The sequence below is a fragment of the Eschscholzia californica genome, unplaced genomic scaffold, assembly GCF_041429995.1.
Source record: "Eschscholzia californica isolate CP2 unplaced genomic scaffold, dmEscCali1.0.p SCAF_6, whole genome shotgun sequence".
In the NCBI taxonomy this organism is placed as follows: Eukaryota; Viridiplantae; Streptophyta; class Magnoliopsida; order Ranunculales; family Papaveraceae; genus Eschscholzia; species Eschscholzia californica.
This window is the reverse complement of record NW_028238483.1, coordinates 34,966,579-34,989,848: the sequence shown is the minus strand read 5'-3', so window position 1 is coordinate 34,989,848 and position 23,270 is coordinate 34,966,579. Positions and strand designations below refer to the sequence as shown.

The window sequence follows — 23,270 nt, the reverse complement described above, 5'->3', positions numbered from 1 at the left end:
ATGATGAACTCTTCTGGTGGCTCAGTTGGTGGTGGTGGTGGTGGTGGTGATGACCATAAGGAGCAAGATAGACTATTACCAATTGCAAATGTTGGGAGGATAATGAAACAAATCCTACCAACCAATGCAAAGGTATCTAAAGAAGCTAGAGAAACTATGCAAGAGAGTGTTTCTGAGTTCATCAGCTTCGTTACGGGTGAAGCTACTGATAAGTGTCACAAAGAGAAGCGAAAGACGCTTAATGGAGATGATATTTGCTGGGCTCTGGGGACACTAGGGTTTGATGACTATGTTGATCCATTGAAGATGTACTTAAACAAGTATAGGGAAGTAGAAGGAGAGAAAACAGCTAACCAAAACAAGGCGGGTAACACTGCTGAAGACAAAGACGAACCTACTCATCTCAAGTTCAATGTTCCGAAGAACGTCTATGGTTCTAGCTCGAGGCATAACTAATATCTTAAGATACTAAACTTGGGATCTTTGTTTGTGATGAAGAGATACTAATTTATCTTTATAACTTATGAGTATGAACTAGGTTTGTTGAAAAAAAATGTACAAGGTTCTAGTATATCCAAGCTAGTATTTGGGTATGTAAAAGAAACTTGTAGGGTTTCTAAATATATGATAGTATTACTATTGGGTATGTATGCTTATGAAATTTATAGTAATTAATATGGGTTAATTAGTATCTTACCTTCTCGATTCGCATGATTTTGAGCTTGGTGAATGAAATCAACTAGATGATGAAGAGATGATCATGATAAATAGCTCTTCAATCCAGCTGCCTAAAAGGATTTCTAAACCATGTTACAAGGTAAGTGCACTAATACTCAAATCACCAAATTATATCAATTGTCTTCTTCTTCTTCTTCTTCTTCTTCTTCTTCTTCTTCTTCATCATCATGAAATGCCCTAGTTGATCTAGTTTTGCTATGGATATAACCTTATATTCAGGGTCAAAGGCTAAGTGAAACTAGCTAGGGTTAGTAGCCTTGGTTTAATCTCAAGTAGTACTGTATCTTAACCCTTTCTTTTTCTTTCTCAGACTACATAGTGTTCTTCTTCATCATGAAATGCCCTAGTTGATCTAGTTTCACCATGGACCTAACCTTATATTCTGGATCAAGGGCTAAGTAAAACTAGGGTTGGTAATATTAATTGTTTTATATTTATAGAAGTTTAATCTCAATCAGTAACCTGAAACTGAGGGACCATCTCCAAAATTGTCTCTTAAAATACCTGATTTGCTGTGGGAAACTGCATCAAATCTTGAGCTCTGTCTAAAGTGTATCCATATTTAAATCAGATTGTTAATTAGGTGTGGGTGTCTAGTACTCATTCTTGATTGTTGAGCTCCCCTCTAGTTTATGTTAGAAGATATTCTTGACCACTAGAAAATTAAGAGAAGTTGAATAAAGTCTTTCTTTTTCTTTAATCAAAGTTTATAAAAGGACCAACTAGCAAGTGATAGATAAGAAGAAATACTTTTAAGGCTTCTATAAGACTATAACTTATGTTATATTTGTTTTTTTTTTTTTTTTGAACTGTTATGTTTGTAGTTATTCAACTCAAAATCAATTGGTAATGATGACGATCTTTGAGTTTAACACGTGTTTTTTTTTTTTCTTTTCGGTTGACGTAAATTGTTCTGTTATCGTGCTAAGTTTGTAGTCATCCAACTCAAAATCAATTGGGTATGAGTGGAGATGACCTATAGATTAGACTTGGTTACTAGATCACTTTTCTGTCACGTGCTAGACTATTCTAACAGAGACTTGCCTGAGTCTAGAGTTACAAACTCCTTCTGGATTTAGAAAGGAGTTCATAAAAGAAATCCATTAGTTGACTCTCACACGGTCTAGGTTCCGGTGACAATATTAATATCTGGGCTACCAGTTGGAACACAAATGGAGTAATGTCAACTTTGCGCCCTAATTCAAATGAACATTATATTAAAGTTAGTACATCTTCTAAAGAGTGGAATGAAGCTTTACTTGGCCTATTGTTTGATAAGGACACCTCTATTAGGTACTATGTATCCCTTTAGCTAACACTATGTAGAGATAAACAACATTGACAAAGTAATCATCTAAGAAACACTTGAAACTAGCTTTATTACAATAAACTATGGAAACATCTGAGCTTACATCTAGGATACAGTTCAATTTATTCCTTACAAACGTCTTACTAGTACATCGACCGAATGACAACATATCGAGAAAAAATAACTATTACACTTGACATATATAAGGTTATTTTGATCTAAAGTAATTAAAGTTCATAAGTCATACCTACTTTCAATAGGCGTTTGTGTGGGACATCGAACACCTTTTCGGTCTGTCTCAAATTCTTCTTTAAGAAGTTAAAAGCGATGTTTACAGCAAACCTCTTAGCCAAACCAGATCCTTTTTGGGCAACCACCTCACTCTCACCCATTAAGTGAACAACTCCAGCTTGAACTGCCCTCTCCACCGCCTCAATCTCTTCCTTATCATTCATTGCATTACCATCAACATTTTCCCCATCAGTCTCTAATTTCTTGCTTTCTTGAGAAGCCGAAATACGTCCCTGCCGACTTGATCTATTCGTTTCCGATACCCAGAGCTCATGTTTTATGAACTCCTTCAATCTGTCTACTAACATTCCTTCAAAAGACTCATTTTCATTTCTTATGTCAGTGTACCCATATCTTACAACACATCTAAAAATGTTAAGCTCTCTTGGCTTAACTCTTCGGAAAAGGAATCGGTCTTCTGGCAGAACTTTGCTTATAGGAAGTGATTTTATGGAGACAAACACAAGAACTGATTGTAATGCTGGTACATTGTCAATGTAGTGCTTGAAGATAGGTGGGATTCCATGAACAAGTTCTGAGTAAAATATGGCAAGTCCTGGTATTCTACATAACTTTCTATCAGCCGCAATCTCATTCAATTTGTCGGGGGTAACTTTGTTGTCTAACTCGTAGTCGTATTTCTTTCTATATGCATAGTTCCATACATACATTATGAACATGAGAAATGCAGCTAAAGCTAATGGAAGGTACCCTCCTTGATCGAATTTGTATAGAACTGAACTCAAGTAAACAAGTTCGACTGAACCGATTACTAGTACGAAAGCGATTACTAGAAGTATATGAGTTTTCCATATCATTATCATGACCAGAGTTAGAAAAGCGGTTGTGAGGGTCATCACAAACACCACAGCAATTCCTGGACACCGAAAAATTACGATTTTCTTAGACATAAGCAATGACGAAAACAGATGAAGTATGCTTTAGGTAGCTAGCTAGCTAGCTAGGGTTTATAATTGATACTTACCATATGCATTCCCAATCTTTACAGTATTTTTGAATCCTGCTGTAACTCCAACACATGCTAACATGAGTAGATAATTAATCTCTGGTATGTAAACTTGTCCTTCATACTTAGTGGATGTGTGAACGATTTTAACACGAGGAAAGCACCCTAAGGACAACGATTGTTGAATGATCGAGAAGGATCCTGAGATCATAGCTTGACTAGCAATGATGGCTGCGATAACCGCCACAACAAACATAGGCCAGTAGACAGGACCTGTATAACAATTGATCATATAGTTAGTTCTTATATTTTTCAAAATAGATCTAATTTATACCACAGTTTTGATAAGATAGTTTTCTAAATATAGTAACAGTGCGAGTAAAACTGTGGTCTTTTCATTGGTAAACTGTCGTGAAAAGTATTTTAGCGGTAGCTAATAATAAGAGGGATTGAGGAACTTTTATTAGAATGCAGAAGAAAGGATAATTTGGTAGAATACTTCACCTGGAATAGACTTATAGAAGGCATCAGCAATGTCATCACTATGTAAACGAAGGTATGAAGCTTGTCCAATATATGCTAAGATGAGAGCAGGATATGTTACAGTGCACATACTGAGTTGTATCGATCGAACCGAAAAGTGACCAAGATCCGCAAACATTGCTTCAGTTCCTGTAATATTACCATAATCCAACACATAAATATATGATAATGCACTACAAATAACACGAAAAATTTGTTGATTTCGTTAAACTACTAGTGCAACTAGTCAAGCAAATAAAGTAACAGTTACAAAAACTGTCGCCGAAAACGAGCCACATTATGGTTTACCTGTTACACAGAGGACAACACCACCAAGAGAAATCCAAGCGTCTTTGTTGTTCCTCTTGAAATAATATATAATGTACATAGGGTTTAAGGCTTTGATCACTTTAGGGTCGTGTTTGAAGAAATTGTAGACACCAATTAAGGCAATGAAGGCAAACCAAATCAAAATACATGGAGCAAAACAATATCCCACTTTATCGGTTCCAAATCTTTGAACAGCGAACAAGAAAATCAATATGGCTATCGATATCCACGCAATCCTATCTGTATTTTTGTTAAAGAGAACACATAAATTAGGGTAATATGAGTGTAAAATATAATAAGAAAATTTTTAACCAACACGAATTTAATCCATAAACACACCTTCTGTCATGAACGATGTAGCTTCCTTGATTCCTCCAACTGCAGATAAAACTGTCGCGAAGAGAAAAATAATTAGATTCAATTAAGTAGGTACATTCTAGTTACTATGTAAATCGGAGGCCGTCTAATCTTTATCTCAAACTCACAAGTTTTCAACTATAAAAGGAAGAATTGGGGATTGGCACCTGAGATACAAGGTGTAAGAACACCATCACCAATGACCATAGAAGTACCAAGCATGGTGGCGAACAAAAGAAAATACTTTGCAAATTGGCTGTTTTCGAGCAATGATTTCAGCATTGAAGCTCTACGTGCACGATTGCTTGGCATCTCTAGCTGAAAATTTGATACCTCTTGGTCCTCTGCTTGTTGGTTCGGTAATAAACCTACTTTTGCATATCTGCATATCAATGAATACAACGCAAACGTCCCTCCTACATACATATTCGACAACAATGGGTTAGTTTTTGTAATGTCACACGATTTTCTTTTTTTGCTAAGTTAAGTACTTACAATTTTTTTCCCTTTTCCCAAAACTAGATGGAGTTTCAAGTAAATAAATAAATGGAACTATAATCCGGGAGTAGTTTGATTAGAAGAGAATATAAACAAATAAATAATTACCATCGCCATTGTCATTAGCTTGAAGAACAATGAAGACGTATTTAAGGAGAGGAAGGAGAGTGATGGTGTAGATGATGAGAGAGAGTACACCCAATATGTCATCGTTATGTTTTATACCGGAGGTGAAGACGCTTGCATACACATACAACGGTGACGTTCCAAGGTCTCCATATACTACCCCCATACTTTGGAAAGCTAGAGATAGTACTGCAGCCGAACTAAGCGCCTATATTAAAATAAAATAAATTACTATTTCGTCTTGAAAAATTCAATCTTATTCCAGAGAGTACGAATTATGGTATAAGAGATGCAAGCCAAGATATAGAAAGAAAAAAAATTATGCGAGACAAAAGAATATTTTTTTCCAGTTTTGTTTTTCTACTAGCATAAAAGTAAACTGTCTGTGTCATATAGACACGGGTTATACCTAGTTTGGACGAAAAGAAAAAAGAGGAAGATAGGAAATTACCTTGGTACCATGACCCATACCACCGGCCGCACCGGGTATCTTGGCAGCTTCAACGGTTAAAGAATCGTAACGATTCAACTTCATGGGTTTACCAGCATTAGTATTCCCTTCATCATTAGCTTTATCTGCTTGTTCATCCATGGCCTCACCTGACATTTTCTCTTCTTTTTCTTCTAATTTTCTTTTAACCTCTCACAGTTAATTAGTTAAAGACAGAGAGAGAGAGAAAAGTAGGTTCCCGTTTGTATCAAGCACACAACAATGGTGTATATATAGAGGAAGTAACTAAACAATGTTGTTTTGTGTGTTAATAACGTGTAAGTTTACTATTCTCCCAAACTGTAAAATGTAAAATTAGTAATTAATACTTGTCTATTAACCCTAAAATTATTCACTCGCTTTTAAACTATTTTTGGTTAATTTTGACTTGGTCCTTTTTGTTAATACTAGTCTTGATTTTTAAGTTCTACATTTTTTCTTTACTTGGTCTATGTTGATTCTTTTGGTTTTAAGTTGTTTTTCTCTATTTAGCGTCGTTGAAGATAGTCAAAAACGAAAAATTATGTCTTTCAGTGTTCGCATATGGAAGCATAATCAGAGTATGTTGAAGAAATATGTAATAATGCTAATCATGCCTCATGGGAGTTCGTGTTGTGTGCGATTTCGATTAGATATAAGTTTTGTTATGTGCAAGTAATTTTGACTATTTTTGGTAAATCTAGACTTTGTCTATCTTGTTATTAAGTTGTTGTACATATTGTCTTTGCATGTTAATTTCTTTTTTGTTGAAAATGCATATTTGGTTGTCTCATAAATCATAAGAGTCGATATTCTGCTTTACCAACCGATAAGTTGTATTAAGATTAAATGAATATTAATGTTATTTTGGTTAAAACATTAATCGACCACGTCATGAAACAAATAATAATATAAACACAAGTAAAGAATAATATTATAAGATGTACTTCGAGCGAGTCATGTGAGCGCCTGACCGGCGCATGAGTCTTACAATTCCGAGTACAATTTTCCCTCTTTCACCTTAAATTTACAAAACTCCCTTGTATCTCTCTACTTCCCCCCCACTACAAAAGAGAATACTTGAACGAGTTACACAACACTAAGACGGAAGATGAGATCTACTTATACACTCTTCATTCTCTTCATTGTCGAACTCACCAACATATAAGATGGAGATGAACTTAACACACATTAAATTTGATTAGACAACTCCTGATTTCACCTCAAAAAAGAAAATCATTTCAAGAAAAACCTATTAAAACATCTGTAGTGCGGCAATTAATGTTAGAAACTATGAGTGCCACATAAGAAAAAAATATTAAATGCAAAATTAAATTTGGATCTATTAAATAATGTGGTTGTAGTTAAGATCATCTCAAATGCAAAACTCAATTTAAATCTCTAAAATAATATAAAGAATGTCATATTTTTTTTTTTTTATGAGATATAAAGAATGTCATATTGAAGATCTTTAAGTGTCACACAAACAATTCAATTGATTTTTTAGTTTAGAATATTGATTGTCCCATTGGATAAGTCTCTCTAATAGAGCAGGAAAGAGACGGCTTAGAGACTCACTTTTCACACTTGACATCAATGATTTTTATAATTTTTCCTGTGTGTTGCATTTGAGGTGCTCTAAACAGATATATCTCAAAATGTCATTCTATTTCTAGAGTTTCCTTGAGATATCTTTAATTGTCTTAGTTGTCAAATGTCAATGCTTGATTCAAACTAGTATAAATCATCTCATCACAAATCTTCAAAATAACTAATTACTCCTTTACAAAAATAATCATGTAACATAAGTATATATACAAAATAACATTTCTAGAGATTCTCATACCCCTTTTCATTATCAATCAATTGGATTTAGGGAAGCTATAAGAGCACCTCTAAAGCCAACTTTTGCTCCTGCCCAGAATTTCAGCAGTTCACGTTGAAAGGGGGAGCCTTAAGAATTTTCTTAAAATTTATAAATTGTCGAACCAAGATCTAACAGAATTCGCACCAAAAAAGAGATTTGGATCAACTCGTATGATTCACTTATTATAATCGTCTTCAAATAGTTATGATAACATAATTTGCTTAACTCTAGTGCTAGGTAAGAACTTTTGTGGTCCTCCGAACCGTCATAGAAGTCAGTTATCACTTGTCAAGTATTTCAACGAAGAAAAAATTATCAAGTATCAATGGTTACAAATATAGTAGTAAAGTCTGTGAGGATTTGGCTTTATCCTACTATAAGTGCTTTCAAATTATTTTAAACTGAACCAAACGGAACCTAAGTGTATTTTGGTTATACAAGGATGTTACCACTTTCGAGGTTGTGTTGAACTCATTGTATGAGGGTACGAGCGCACCGTAACCCCCATGATTGATTATATAAATATGATAATAAATCAACATATAACAATAATATATTATTGTTTTATGATTATAGTTATCTGGATTATCATACTTAAACGAGAACAGAAAGACAAAAAAACTACACTATAAGAGAGTACCTTAGAATTTGCAAGAAAAAAGAAAAGAAGAACAAAGAAAGGGTACCTTAGAAACGCGCACGGCTAAGTATTATGTGGTAAGATCGATTGGTAAGAAGAAACTATAAAATTACATAGAAAATCAAATCCAAATACTAAGTACTTCCTTATTATACCTGAGTGTCTAAGGGAACATAGCCTTTTCCCTAAATCAAAATAATGGGTTAAACTGGTTGTTACAGAGGTTGTAAAGAATAGCTATCTTGATTGAATCCTCTTCTCCCATACACCTTCCATGGACATAATTCATGCTAAGAGGTCCTCACGGACCTCACCCACCGGAAAAAAAATGACATTCAAAATTTAAAGATGTCGGAATAGAAACTAATTTGTAATAAGAACCAAAATTTGTTTTTTTAGCAATGTCAGATATACGGATACCATATGTATCATGACATCTGTTAAATTCACGATTATATAATAATCGGAGGTATGGATATAAAGTAAAGACGCGATAATTTAACGTGGTCAGTATCACTGTATCGATATACTGGGAACTGATACAATGAAATTTAAACAAAGATTTAAACAAATGAATCATGGATTCAATACTAGCACTCTCTTTAAACAACTAAATTTCTCCTTGAGAAAAGAGAATTTTAAAAGCTAACAAACCCAATTGGCAAGCTCATTTTTGTAGGAAAAAAAATTCATAAACCTCTCTTTGTAGGTTGCCTTATCAGATAATGATAACTAGGAAAAGGGGAAGATTCCCTAAATTTAGATGAAGTCTTGTTTATCAAGAACTCCTTGATAAGTGCCTAAATATTGCAAATCTACAATTATCCAAACAAAATTAAAACTAATTTAAACAAAACAGAACAGAAACATATAAGTTTCCAGCAAGTTGGGATATAGAATGAAGCAAAACTCTTCGTGTGTCTCTCTATTTTTTTTTTTTTCGAATTGTCAGTGTGCCTCAAACCGTAGACCTATAAGGTGGAAGATTAAACCTCTTACTACTCCAACCAAAGGTTGTTGGCATATGACCACTTAGCTATTAGGTTATTAGGTCATTCTTTTAATTTATGCGTTATTTCCTTTTTTGACCTCTTATTTTTTTACAATCTTCTTTTTTGGCTCCTTATTTTTTGTAAATTTAAATTTGGCCCCCTATTCTGTGACTAACATTTTTTTAGCTCTATTTTTTGTAAATTCAAATTTAGCTCCCTTTTGTTTACACTGTCAGTTAACTTTAATGGTTGATCCATAATTGTCCTTGTTATAAAAGAGAAGATTTACAATATTTACATTCTTAACTAGAAAATCAATAAGTTTTTCCACTTTACCCCCTCAACACTAATTGTAATTGAGCTTACCTTCGTAAACATGCAATATTAATTGTTGTAAAAAACACAAAGGTCATGTTTGAAGAAAAAATAAAATGCAATTATCAAGAATAACACTTCAATGTGATTAGTGGTAGTTTTAGAATTCGACATTCTTTGTTTGATTTGATCGTGAACAAGAGTGATTGAGGTCTGTTTTCAATAATAGTTCGTAATAATTACATTTTATTCTCAAATACTAATAAGATTTTCGTATTTTTGATTAAAAAAAAGGTAATCTAAGAAAGTAAACTCAGTTACCCATTATCGAGGGGTATCGATTAGTCTCGAAGTCTCGATTAGAGTTAAGACAAATTCTCTCTTTAGAAACAGTCAATTAAGGTTTTTTTTTTTTTTTTGAGAATTCGACTACAATCTACGTTAGTCGTTACAAGACATTAATGCATCATGGAGAATGAAGGAGGCTTAAAGCCCGACAAATTATTACATTATTTGTAGCCTAGATTACATAGGATAATCTTGATGGCAACTTCTTCCACCGAGACTCGATCCCACGACCTCATGGGCTTAAGAGGGTGTCCAACCGTTACACCAAAAGGTGGTGGACAATCAATAAAGGTCTTTAACTAGAATTATGGTAGATTATGTGCCTTAAATTTGAAATAAGTGTAAAATTCCGTACTACCACGTCACTTATTCTTTTTTTTGTTGAGAAAAACCAAAAACACAGAACCTAACACAAAGACGCTCGTAAGGAGTCTGGAAGATCTGAAAGAGCTCGCCATAGCCAGGTTCCCATATTCCTGCGACTCCATTTTGCTAAGATGTCGGCCTTCTCGTTACCATCTCTACTGATGTGAGTGTATATGACTTTGGTGAATTTTCCTTCAAGCAGACGGAGTTTATCGAAGAGCTTGCCTGCTTGCCAACTAATATCAATTTGTGACCCGTTAAGCATTTGAACGATGTTGTTGTTGTCACTTTCAATATGAAGATAATCGAATTTCTGAGATGTAGCCCATTGGAGGGCTTTGACGATAGCCCAACATTCGCATTCTTCCGCATTTTGGCCTCTATAATTACATGCTGAAGCTGCTATAAAGTTAGCGTGATCATCGAACATGATGCATCCAATCCCTGCCATTACTGTTCCCTCCAGAAATGAGGCATCAACATTGATCTTAATGAATGGAGCTGTTGGGGGAGACCAATGGGTATTTCTAACTGAAGGTTGAGATAGTGGCTGATTCTTGAGGAGGTTCGGTGTGCCTTTTATTTGATCTATCACCATCATGGGAAGGATGTTCACATTAGAGAAGCATCTGTCACATCGTGCTTTCCAAATCTGCCAAAGAATATTAGCGAAAAGACTACTAACCTGCTCATCAATATCCTTCCAAGTTATAATCCAGTCAATAAGATTAGTAATGTTTCCCGAAAAGATACTAAAATGAAACCAGACAACTGTTGCCAAATCACAATGTAGTAGGGCATGAGCAAGAGATTCATGGGCTCGACAGAAAACACATTCAAAGGTTTGGCCAATAAACTGCCCAATTTTTCCTCGAACCGGCAAGCTGTTCGTACAACATTTCCAGAGGAATAGTTTGATTTTTGGTTGGATAGGAAGATTCCAGATGAAGTTCCATTCCTTAGTCTCATATTCATTATGTTCAGTACGTAGATAATAATACATCGATTTAATGGTAAATTTACCTGCTTTGGTAAGCATCCATCGAGGTGTATCATCTAGATGTTCCTGCAGATTTATACTCAAAATGGAATTACATATATCCTGGTTGAAGCATTGAGTTAGTATATTCATATTCCAATGATTATCAATAATAAGTTGAGAAACCTTAGTGAGGGTACTATTAGTAGTATTACATATAGGGGGAGGATGATTAGGTATCCAATAATCATACCATATGTTAATATTATTACCTTTATTCACATCCCAGAACATTAGTTTTGTAACCTTGTCCACATGCTTGGAGAGGGATTTCCAAATCCACGAGTGATGGGTCTTTGCCTTTTTGGGTGTATTATCCTTGGTGAAGTATTTCGCTTTAAGGATATCAGCCCAAGGGGAGCCCGGATCTCTGAAGAGACGCCAAAGAAGCTTGCTAAGAAATGCGTGGTTGTCGAGGATCGGGAAACGGAATCCAAGACCCCCCATTTTCTTGGGGAGACAGATGGCGGACCAGTTGATGGTATGAATAGATTTTGATTTTCCCCACCAGAAAGTTCTCTGAAGAACTTCAATGCGGTCGCTTATACCCTTAGGGATGACAAAGCATTGCATTTGGTATAGGGGAACAGCCGCTGCTATTGTTTGGATGACAATAGAGCGGCCTGCTGGAGAAAGAAGAGAAGCCTGCCATTTAGACAGTTTGTTCTGAATCTGAGTGGTGAGGGAAGAGAACAGCTTCCGTTTATTGGCCCCAATAAACAGGTGAGTGCCGAGGTATTTGTCCATATTGGAGGACTGATGGACTTTAAAGTTACGAATGATCATACGTTTGAATTTTGGATGGGTATTCTTCGAAAAGAAGATGGTAGACTTAGTGAAGTTGATCATCTGCCCAGAAGCCGAGCAAAAAGAATCCAGAATAAGCTGCAGAGAATTGATATTAACGAGGGAGTTTTGACCAAAAATAATACAATCATCAGCAAAAAGAAGATGTTTGATACTGATGTTGGTTTTTGGGATGGGGAAGCCTTGAAAAGGCACGGGAGCCCTACTGGACTCCAAAAGACGACTGAGGCCTTCCATAGCCAGAGCAAACAGGAAAGGAGAAAGAGGGTCACCTTGCCTAATTCCTCTGCTAACATTAAAGGTAGGGTCGGGGCGACCGTTGATCAGAACAGCCATAGTCGAAGTCGAGATGCAGGTATGAACAAGCCTAATCCACTGAGAGTGAAAACCCATTCGGTGCATGATGTTTTCTAAAAAACTCCACTCGACCCGATCAAAAGCTTTCGACATATCAAGCTTGAGCGCAAAGTAGCTCTTTGAACCTTTAGTGATTTTGAAAGAATGGACGATCTCTTGGCTGATGATAATGTTATCCGTAATCTGACGGCCAGGGACATAAGCCGCTTGAAAGGGGGAAATGATATCAGGAAGCACCAACTTGAGCCGATTAGCCATGATTTTGGTAATGATTTTGTAGGTGGTATTCATCAGGCTGATGGGGCGATAGTCCGAAGTGGTCTGCGGGTTTTTGGTTTTGGGGATGAGACAGATATGCGTGTGGTTGACCTGCTCCGGGAGGATATTTTGAGCAAAGAAATCCGAGATGAGATTGATGATATCCAGTTTCACTGTGTCCCAGTTAGCCTGATAGAAAAGAGGAGGGAAACCATCCGGTCCAGGAGCCGAATCAGCTTTAAGGGACTTCACAGAGGCATAAATCTCCTGTTCCGAAGGAATACTAATAAGAGCAAGATTGGAAGAGTCTTGAATTTGCCTAGAGAAAAGATCAAGTAATTCTTCGGAAATGTCCGGATCAGTAGTGGTAGAAATCCCACGGAGATTAGTAGAAAAGATGTTCGCAATATTCAGGTCCTCCTGAACCCAAGAGCCATTGGTGTCTTTAATAGCAGTGATGCGGTTCTTGCGATTACGATTTATCGCTTTGGCATGGAAAAACTTGGTGTTTTGATCACCAAGCTTTATATTATCGTTTCTAGACTTCTCTTTCCAAAGACTCTCAAGCTGAGTATAGGCTTCCTCCAGGAGCAGATATGAATCATGAAGATCCTGTCCACTGGCCGCCTGTTGAATGGCCTCAGTAAGGTGGCGAATTCTGGTATCAAGGTGACCAAAAACCTGCTTATTCCACCTAGCCAGGTTGATAGCTAAGTTGTTAAGCTTGGGTTGGATAGGTTGGGGGATGGGTGACCAATGATCTTTGATGAATTCACCACACTCCGGGTGGGACATCCAAGTACGAATGAATTTAAAAGGGCGCTTTCCCAGATTAGTACTAGAAGAGGTGGTAAGGAGGATAGGAATATGATCCGAGCCCACACCGGGCAGATGAGTAACAAGGGAAGAAGGAAAATCCATCAGCCAGGAGTGGTTAGTGAGGGCTCTGTCTAACCTCTCTTTAATGAGATTGCCATGAAATTGTCTATTGGTCCACGTGAAGGTGGTGCCCTTAAAGCCCGCGTCTCTGAGACCAAGGTTACTAATCATCTGGTTAATTTTAGTGACATGGCTAGTAATATCCTGACGACCACCCTCTTTTTCCGAAGGGTGTAAAATGGTGTTAAGGTCACCTATGACAACTCATGGGATAGAAGGATCAATCTTTTGAGAATCCAGGGATATCCAAGGGGACATACGGTTTTTCCTATAGGGGCTCCCATAGAAGCCCGTCAGGACAAAGCTATTACCATGATCGTTATGGGTGCATCTCGTGTGGATCATATTGTCATTAACATGAATAGTAGTGACCTCATATTCCTTAGTCCAAAACAAGGCCAACCCTCCAGCTTTATTTTTTGGTTCGACAACCATCAGATTATAGTTGGCGTGAAGTTTAAGTATTTGATTAAGACCACGTCACTTATTCTAGTCCGTGAGAGTCTAGGAGGGGTAGGGAACGATTTTTGTGCTGGTAGGACTCTCTCTTTAGAAGTTTTTTTCCTTTATAAACAAGTAATTGGTGGGAAGAAGTTTCTGACAATTTCAAAGAATCGTCCCTTCTTCACCTCCCACCGTTTTTTCTCCTTCTTCATCTAGGTTTAGGGTTTCTATTCGGTTAGGGTTTTACGCTCGCTATCCAGGTATATTCATCTACTACTATAAATCTCTCATAAACCTCTATAATAGTTCTTCAATTGTTTCGTCTTGCTTTTCTACTTCCAAATTCCTATACTGGTTAGTGTTTCATCTGCTGATTTCGATTCTGATTTTTTATTAGGTTAGATATAACTTCATCTCGTAGAAGTTAGATCATTCTGATTTAAACTCTTTCTTTTAGGTAACCAGTTACTATTGCTTTATGGATTTTTTCTTTGATTGATGATAGATAGTAAATTTCTGTAGCTTAATCTTTCTTGTTTGATTCAATGTGGGAGTTCTAGGTTACTGTTCTGTAGTTTATGTTGTTTATTAGGTTTTTTTGTAATGAAAATTTTGATTATAAACTTACTTTATGGATTTTATTCATTCTTGATGATAGATATTAAATTTTTGTAGCTTGATTTTTTTCTTGTTTGATTTAATGTGGGACTTCTAGATTACTGGTCTGTAGTTTCTGTTGTTTATTAGGGTTTCTTTATGAAAATTTTGATTATAAACTTACTTTATGGATTTTATTCATTGCTTGATAATAGATAGAAAAATTTCTGTAGCTTACTTTTTCTTGTTTGGAATTTCAGAGTTCTATTTTACTGTTTTGTAGTTCTGTTGTTTATTAGGGTTTTTTTTTATGAAAATATTGTATTATAGAACTATAGGTTACTTCTTGATTATATTATTCAGTTTTTGTAATTGTATTTGTGTTATTCAGAATCATCAGATATTTGGGCACTTTGATTTTGGGTGAAGTCAACATGATGATGAGGAATGAAAAACATGTTAAGCTGATTGAGTTAAGCGAAGGTTGGGAATACATGACCAGGGGGATTAGAAAGCTGACTAACATTCTTGAAGGTGTCCCTGAGACGCAATTCAGCTCAGAAGAATATATGATGCTATACACGTAATCCTTTATACACTTTGTAGTGGTTTCTTTGGGTTTCTGAGAGTTCAACTATTTTCTTGATTTCTTATACTAAATTTTTGTTTCCTTTACTTTGATAACAGAACCATTTATAACATGTGCACTCAGAAACCCCCTTATGACTACTCCCAACAGCTTTACGACAAATACAAGGAGGCGATTGGAGACTATATAAGTTCCATGGTGCGCTAAATTCCTCCTTTTTCATCTGACGATTACGCGTCTTTTTATCTCATAATAGATACCTAATTGACATGTTCTTATATTTATAATTTTTCTCTATATCCCGTCAAAATATTACATAGTAATTTTTATCTATTTCTTGAAAGATTATAAAATTGTAATCCGCAAATAAAACATTGATAGCTTCTTCAACTTGTCATGTTTCTACTAAGAATATCTATACGTTACAAACCTACAATGTTTCTTTTGTGGATTTCTTGCTTTACATCGATGAACATAGGACATGTTTGGTTAGCTTTGATTGTGTATACTCACAATATGAATTATATAGGTCTTGCCGTCCTTGAGAGACAAGCATGATGAGTTTATGTTGGGAGAGCTTAGGAAGAGGTGGATGAATCATAAGGTTATGGTCAGGTGGCTTTCACGATTTTTCTTTTATCTTGATCGCTACTTCATTGCTCGGAGATCACTTCCAAAACTAAATGATGTTGGAAATAATTGCTTCAAGGATCTGGTACGTGAAGAAGTCTTGCCCTTCTCATTGTTTTTCCTATTTATCTTCAGAAAATAACTTGTCTATATTCAATTGTCATGCTGTTGCTGAAAGACAACATGATGTCCCCATTCCTTGTTTGACCCGTGCATGTTATTTTTCTCTAAAATTTATTGTGATAAATCTTTATTATTGTTGAATTCAGGTCTATGATAAAATCAAGAAGAAAGCTAGAAATGCTGTCATCTCGCTGGTATGTTCAGACATTGTATAGGATTTTAACTGCATTCCTTCTCTACTTATTTCAATGAACTATAAATTTGTGAATCAGATTGATCAAGAGCGTGAAGGCGAGCAAATTGATCGAGTTTTGCTGAAGAATATTTTGGATATTTTTGTTGATATGGGCATGGGGAAATTGGATTGTTATGAAAAGGATTTTGAGAAGGCCATGCTTGATGATACAGATGCTTATTATTCTCGAAAGTCTTCCAACTGGATCGAAGAAGATTCGTGTCCAGAGTACATGCTAAAGGTATATAGTGCTCTATGGTATGATTAAATTTTGTTTTATTCAAAATCTTAAGAATATTAATTGTGACTGAGCCAATCTTAGGCTGAAGAGTGCTTGAAAAGAGAGAAGGAGCGAGTGACGCATTATTTGCATGCAAACAGTGAACAGAAGTTGTTGGAGGTATTTCCTGTTTTAATCAATTTTCTGCTACATGGTCGTGTTTACACTCTTGATTATGATTTGCCATTCTCTGAATCTGCTCTATTGATTGATCATATTATCCTTGCAGAAAGTTCAAGAGAAGTTATTGTCTGCACATGCTGGTCCACTGCTTGAAAAGGAACACTCTGGTTGCCGTGTGTTGCTTAGAGATGACAAGGTAAGTATCAGAACAAAGATGATGCACTTAAGGAATTTTTCTAGTTCTCCATTTGAAAAGTATAGCTTATTTTGACTTTCTGAGAATGAATCCGGGCCTATTTATAATTTATGCTAGGTTGAGGATCTCTCAAGGATGTTTAAGCTCTACTCTAAAATACCTCAAGGCTTAGAACCCGTTTCTAGTATATTTAAACAGGTCAGTAATTCTCTACTCAACTGTTACCTCCTTATAAGTAAAGAGAGCTATAATTTAGCAACCCACGTTTAGGATTCTCATGTTCTCTATTTTTTATCAGCATGTTACTGATGAGGGTACATCATTAGTCAAACAAGCTGAAGATGCTGCAACTAATACAAAGGTTTGCTCTTGTTGTTTTTCCAAATAAGCATGCTTCGTGCTTGGTCTAATTTTAATCTGACTAAAACTTATATATTCCACAGGCAGAAAAAAAGGATGTGGTTGGTTCGCAAGAACAGGTAAATCTTAGAATCTGTACTTCCCGAGTTCCATAAAGTAGTTCCGAAATTTTGAAACTAATTGATCTTCTGATTTTTCAGGTTTTTGTTAGAAAATTAATCGAGCTGCATGACAAATATTTGAAATACGTCGGTGATTGCTTTGGGAGCCACACTCTTTTCCACAAGGTCTATACTAAAAATTATTTCGTAGTCGAATGCTTTTCATCATTTGCCTATTCTTACTTCCAACTTTTCTGTATAGGCGCTCAAAGAGGCATTTGAGGTCTTCTGCAACAAGGCTATTGCTGGTAGTACAAGCGCAGAACTGTTGGCTACTTACTGTGATAACATCCTTAAGAAGGGTGGAAGTGACAAACTGAGCGATGAAGCCATTGAGGAAATACTTGATAAGGTAGACCATCTTATACTGTCTATTTGCACCGTCCCTTGCCTGATTGTGCTGTGATGCTGACTCTCCTATATTTCTTAGGTTGTAAAATTGCTTGCCTATATTAACGATAAAGATCTTTTCGCTGAATTCTACAGGTAAGTTCTTTGTGATAGTTTCGTCGTACTTTTGACAAAATGTTAAAAATATCTGATGTTAATTATCTGTTCCTTCTTGTGTCTGTTGGCAGGAAAAAACTAGCTCGACGTCTTCTGTTTGACAGGAGTGCAAACGATGATCACGAGAGAAGTATTTTGATGAAATTGAAGCAACAGTGCGGTGGGCAGTTTACCTCAAAAATGGAGGGCATGGTAAAAATAAAAAACTATTTCACTAGTCTATGCACCCACACCGACGCACATACAGACATATTCACATATATGTATATTATCACTGGGATAATTGAGCTTTATGATTTGGTATGTTTCCATTCTTTCAGATTACTGATTTGACACTGGCAAGGGAACACCAAACCAACTTTGAGGAGTACGTACGCTCTAACGCTCATGCTCATCCTGGCGTTGATCTGTCAGTTACTGTCCTTACTACCGGATTCTGGCCAAGTTATAAATCGAATGATTTGAACTTACCTCAAGAGATGGTAACTATTAAAACCTAACTTTTTGCCCTTCAACCATTAAATCCTATCTCTTTTCTTTGATTGTGAACTCGTTTGTGCATTGTTTCAGATTAAATGCGTGGAGGCTTTCAAGGAATTCTATCAAACAAGAACAAACCACAGGAAACTTACATGGATATATTCGTTGGGGACTTGCAATGTCAACGGCAAGTTTGAATCGAAAAACATTGAAATGATTGTGACAACTTATCAGGTACGTATTTATTTCTAAGACTTTTATCTACGTGGTTATGTGGGTATCAAATTGGTTGGATTAATCAATACAAGGGTTATGTGTGTACAGGCTGCCTTGCTGATGTTATTCAATACTTCAGACAGACTGAATTTTTCAGAAATTGTTACACAATTAAACTTGACTCAAGAAGATGTTGTTAGACTGCTTCATTCCCTTTCCTGTGCCAAGTACAAGATCCTTAAGAAAGAACCAAACACTAAGACAATCTCCCCAACCGACTATTTCGAATTCAATTCCAAATTTACTGACAAAATGAGGAGGATCAAGGTTTGCAGATAAATTTCACCCCTTCCTAATTATGTTTCAAATAGTTGTTACAATGTCATTGTTCTTGACTGGAGATTTATATTTATGATTGTTCAGATTCCTTTGCCTCCTGTGGATGAAAAGAAGAAAGTGATTGAAGATGTTGACAAGGACAGGAGATATGCAATTGACGCTTCAGTTGTTCGGATAATGAAGAGTCGTAAAGTTCTGGGTTACCAACAGCTGGTAATGGAATGTGTTGAGCAACTAAGCCGAATGTTTAAGGTATCATTAATTTTCATATTTCATTTCGTTCATAAAATGATTAAACAAAACCCTTTCTTCCTCTAATTTGATGCTAACTTATGACCTTCAACTTAACAATGTATTGACACAGCCTGATATAAGAACTATCAAGAAGCGGATAGAAGATCTTATCACCCGGGATTATTTGGAGAGAGATTTGGAAAACCCTAATTTGTTCAAGTACCTAGCCTGATTCTATTATGGGTTTCTCATTCAAGCTGGCTACCTGGTAAAAGATGATATTCATTAACAACATTTATGCTAGAAGTTGAAATTCGACAACAGCGAAAGGTTTTGTTTATATTACAGAGTTTATATGCACCATCGAGTAAACCTAAGATCTGAGAGGGTTTTTTTTTTTTTTGAGGTATTGGGAATATAAAAAGAAAAGGTGGTTCTGAACTAGATTTTATCATTAGTAGTGCTATATAGAGTTTAATATTTTTACATAGTTCTATTGTTCGACTAACTTTCTAATGCCAACTTCAAAATACTACAAAAAATGTAATATAGTTGGTCTCAGTACAGGTTTATATTAGAAAGGGTTTAGTTTTGATCTGTTATTGTTTTCTCTTCTTCTCTTCTTCAAAAGTACTAACTTGAGCTTGTTCTCTTATGATTTTATGTTCTGTGAATGCTGCGATGTTCTTGTTGGCCCGAGATAGATAACTCACCTTTTTCATATGGGAGAGAAATCAATGTTCGATAAAATTACCCATCATATTATTTCGATTTAAATTGCAAGATAAAATCATGACTTCAACAGAGGTGCACGAAGGTAGTACGATCACATTTGAGTTACAACTATGCCTAAAATTCCTTCTTTTTAAGCTCAAAACCAGGAGGAAAGGAAAACTGTATGTATGATGACAGATGACACCAAAAGTCCTTTTATCAAAAATATAAAAGTCCAAACATGGAAAACAAAATTATTCCATTTTTCCTAAAGACAAGAATGTTTAAATTTCCTTTTCAAACCCTTAATTGAAGGTTATCAATCGAGGAAGTTCATGGTCGACCACAAAATCGACCACAAAAAGTCTCGTGCCCAATCACAAACATCTCGTGAGAGGTTTGTGGACTCCCACAAGCTTATTCAAGTGATGGTTGTAGAACCTTTGATCGAGAGCTTAAACTTCAGAGTTTTAAGGTTTCATGTGAACCCCTCCACGAGGTTTCACTTGACACCCTAAACGAATCTATCTTCTAAGAAGAGGGATCGATCTGGCTCATCAGATAAAGGTGGATGCGCCACGAAAACCTTTATCTTCACCTGAAAGTGAATTTTTGAGTTTGAGAGGAAGTAGAGGAAAGAAAGGAAACGATAAAGAGAGTGAGGACGAGAGGGAGAAAAATGGTGATGGTTGAAGGTAGCGGAGACGAAGATTAGGAGTAAAATGTAAATATCTTAATTTAATTAGGTTGTCTTAATACGTTGGAGCCAAATGTGATTGATTTTCATGATGCCCTAACCAAAATTGGATGCCCCAAACCACTAACCCCGATAAAGAGATCCATGTGCTTCCCGCCGGCCGCCGCAGGTGGTTCATAATTTTAAGATCTCAGACCACGACAAGTTTGTTTGTTTCTTGAGCAAGAAAGAAAGACGGTAGAGAGAGAGAGAGAGAGAGAGATGGTGAAAGATGTGGAGAATTTGACGGAGGATGAACGTCGAGCTCTGCGGGGAAGCAAATTTGCTCCTCTTCCTCCTGCACGGACCCAACCCAGGTTAGTCTTAGGGTTTCCCCAACCCTCGTTATTGAAGTTCAAAGTTTCTAGGGTTTATCTTCATTTTTCTTCTTTTCCACTTCTCATTCTAACGCTACCATATGAGTATATGACTAGATGATTCAATGTACATACCCTCCACTTGTTCTAATAATAACCTTTTTGATTCTTGTTCAAAATTCATTTAATTCTAGTCTGAGGGTTTTCATCAAAACTTAAATCTTTCATGCTCAGATTACATAATTTTTGGCCTGTTAATTGATGAGTGAAAGCTGTTACTTCTTTTCAATTTTCTTTCCTTACTGTTTAATTTGAATTTCATATTTGTTTTCCCAAATTTTCGAAAAAGAAAAATTATATGAGATCAACAATTAACTAAATCCCAGAGAATGTATTGTTCAAATGATATTGTTAGATTAGGAGCTCATGTGTAGTCAGTCTATCATCGTCTAAAGAACCGATTAGAACTTGGTTATCTCTAAAAAATGTGAACAAAATTCAAGCTCGGTGATATTGAACCAATATCGTAAAATGAAGTTATGCATCATGGTTGGGGTTGAACAGATAATTAGGACCACATGATCAACTAGAGTAACTCGTGTGTTGGATTGGGATAGTGGGTCAACCGAGCCGTTTTAATGGCGACCCCCTGAGTCAAGGATTTCCCTCTCACAGAGCAGCTGCTAGAATTGGTATAAACACACTATTTGTGTATCAACTTTAAAAGCAATCCTGAAAGGCAACCAATCCTGAAACGACGCTGAGCTGATATGGACTCGAGCCTATACTCGGGATCAGAACCGTGGGGTAGTGGATCCCAAGCCAATCATGCCAGTTGATTCCGCTAGTCATGTGTTCAAGTGGCACTAATGAATTCAAATTTATCGTTGTTAAACTAATTATACGGTCAGTCATCCCTTATGGTAACCTATATAAACCACCCCTATGATATAAATCTGTCATTCTGCCTCTACCAAGGTTAGCTAAGTAGATTTTGATCGTGAATCATTAGCTTTGCCTTATCATATTTTACTATTTATACGTATAAAAACTCGGCCCTCTGCTAGTATCGTCTGTTCTAATTGGACTGTTCTTCCTCTCTCAAGGTTTGGACTTCGCACCAGAAAGAACACCTAAAATAATATTTTCCTTAGTTAGAAGAGAAATTCTCATTTGAGCTTATGTAGTCCTGTTGCTTTTTTGACCAAACGTGCAATTCTTTGTTTGTATTTTATTAGGCTTGCACACCCAGGTGGACCTATAGCTACAAATAAAGCTGCTGCTTTGGCCAAGTTTCTCGAAAGAAAACTGCAAGAGCCTGATGGATTGGCTTCAATCGATCCAGATCTTCTTGAACGCGCTGTCAAAAATGCTAAAGACACAGTAAATGCTAGTAATCACATGTTTCTTATTTTTCACGGTTCAATTGTTTTTCTACTCTATATTGGCAGTCACTTTGATGATATGGGAGCTTATTCTTTTTACTATTTCAAATCTACATTTTTCACTCAACAGAAGATGGTAATGGAAGATTTAGTCTCTGATAGTTCCACTTTCATCTACTTTTTTAGGTGGGACTTCAAGTTCGATGAAAGTAGTTCGACACGTTGTTTCCTTTGCTGACTCCGAGGTACTATAGTTAAGCATTTATTGTAGTTATTATTTCAGGAGCCGGTGTTTTGTTTGTTCTTATAGTTTGATATCTTGCAGGATTATAGTGAAAAAGATCGTAAAGGCAAAAAGAAAGATAAAGCTAAAAAACTCAAATCCAAAGAACAAAAGCTTAAGAAGAAGAAGAAGAAAAACATAAAGAAGGTATCTTCTATACTAGAGCTTAGTTTTACTTAGTATAGCATTCTTCAGATATGGAACGAAGGCTGTTAAAATCTTCGAGTCTAGTATCAACAACACTCACCAATTTTGTTTACTTTACTTAAACCTGTGTTTCTTATATGATCCTTATTTTGATTGTGTTTCCTTCCTATGCAGATAATGGGAAGCCCCTAATGAGCAGAAAAACGTGAAATGACGATTTCATTTTCAGAGTTAGCAAATCCCCTTCTCATATCTACCGAATTGAACATAGACTAGACAAATCGCGAGAAGCAGGGGAAAGGGCATATAATTTTGTGTTTCACTGAGATATGTAACGATATTGATTGCTTGATGGAAGTCATGAAACTGTAAAACAAGTTATGTGGACCAGTAGCATTCTTCAATCACCTTGTAGGCTGACATTTTATTGAAATTGCTAAAATTTAGAAGCAAATTTCTTCATGCTCCTTTTTCTTCTTCTCTTCAATGGTGAATAGACCTAAAACATATAAATACTACTACTACTACTTGTATGCTGATATATAAATAGTTGTGTTAAAGGCTTTTTCGAGGTTTCCCGTTGTGTTACTAAAAATGTACGACCCATTTAACTCCTTTTTAAGTGATAAAAGGAGCATT

At 36.0% G+C, this 23,270-nt stretch overlaps 4 protein-coding genes across 5 annotated transcripts; 3 read left to right on the top strand and 1 right to left on the bottom strand.

Moving 5' to 3' along the window:
• On the top strand, positions 1-456 carry LOC147534041 (nuclear transcription factor Y subunit B-5-like). Its single transcript, XM_086650087.1, has one exon. It carries the CDS (start codon positions 1-3, stop codon positions 454-456), a length of 456 nt encoding a protein of 151 aa, XP_086506213.1.
• A 1,635-nt stretch (positions 457-2,091) lies between these two features.
• Positions 2,092-5,936, bottom strand: LOC147534040 (potassium transporter 5-like). Its single transcript, XM_086647520.1, has 8 exons — positions 5,590-5,936; positions 5,121-5,346; positions 4,682-4,930; positions 4,497-4,547; positions 4,137-4,397; positions 3,810-3,977; positions 3,324-3,578; positions 2,092-3,215 (listed from the first exon to the last, which is right to left on the bottom strand). The coding sequence occupies exons 1-8, from the start codon at positions 5,743-5,745 to the stop codon at positions 2,275-2,277; spliced, it is 2,307 nt and encodes a 768-aa protein (XP_086503646.1). The 5' UTR covers positions 5,746-5,936; the 3' UTR covers positions 2,092-2,274.
• An 8,020-nt stretch (positions 5,937-13,956) lies between these two features.
• On the top strand, positions 13,957-19,646 carry LOC147534039 (cullin-1-like). 2 transcript variants are annotated; one of them, XM_086647353.1, is made up of 21 exons: positions 14,007-14,239; positions 14,377-14,436; positions 14,968-15,159; positions 15,264-15,363; positions 15,695-15,880; positions 16,065-16,112; positions 16,191-16,394; positions 16,476-16,553; positions 16,663-16,752; positions 16,870-16,950; positions 17,051-17,113; positions 17,196-17,231; positions 17,313-17,399; positions 17,476-17,625; positions 17,704-17,759; positions 17,852-17,972; positions 18,101-18,262; positions 18,351-18,494; positions 18,585-18,803; positions 18,900-19,067; positions 19,180-19,646. In XM_086647353.1, the coding sequence occupies exons 3-21, from the start codon at positions 15,011-15,013 to the stop codon at positions 19,279-19,281; spliced, it is 2,244 nt and encodes a 747-aa protein (XP_086503479.1). In that variant the 5' UTR covers positions 14,007-14,239; positions 14,377-14,436; positions 14,968-15,010; the 3' UTR covers positions 19,282-19,646. The 2 variants fall into 2 exon arrangements, with proteins under 2 accessions (XP_086503478.1, XP_086503479.1); XM_086647352.1 differs by lacking the exon at positions 14,377-14,436 and having other exon boundaries at positions 13,957-14,239.
• Positions 19,647-20,443: 797 nt separating this feature from the next.
• LOC147534038 (E3 ubiquitin-protein ligase) lies at positions 20,444-23,093 on the top strand. The gene is made up of 5 exons (XM_086647354.1): positions 20,444-20,816; positions 22,055-22,209; positions 22,388-22,446; positions 22,527-22,631; positions 22,806-23,093. Exons 1-5 carry the CDS (start codon positions 20,722-20,724, stop codon positions 22,821-22,823), a joined length of 432 nt encoding a protein of 143 aa, XP_086503480.1. The 5' UTR covers positions 20,444-20,721; the 3' UTR covers positions 22,824-23,093.
• Positions 23,094-23,270: the final 177 nt, after the last annotated feature.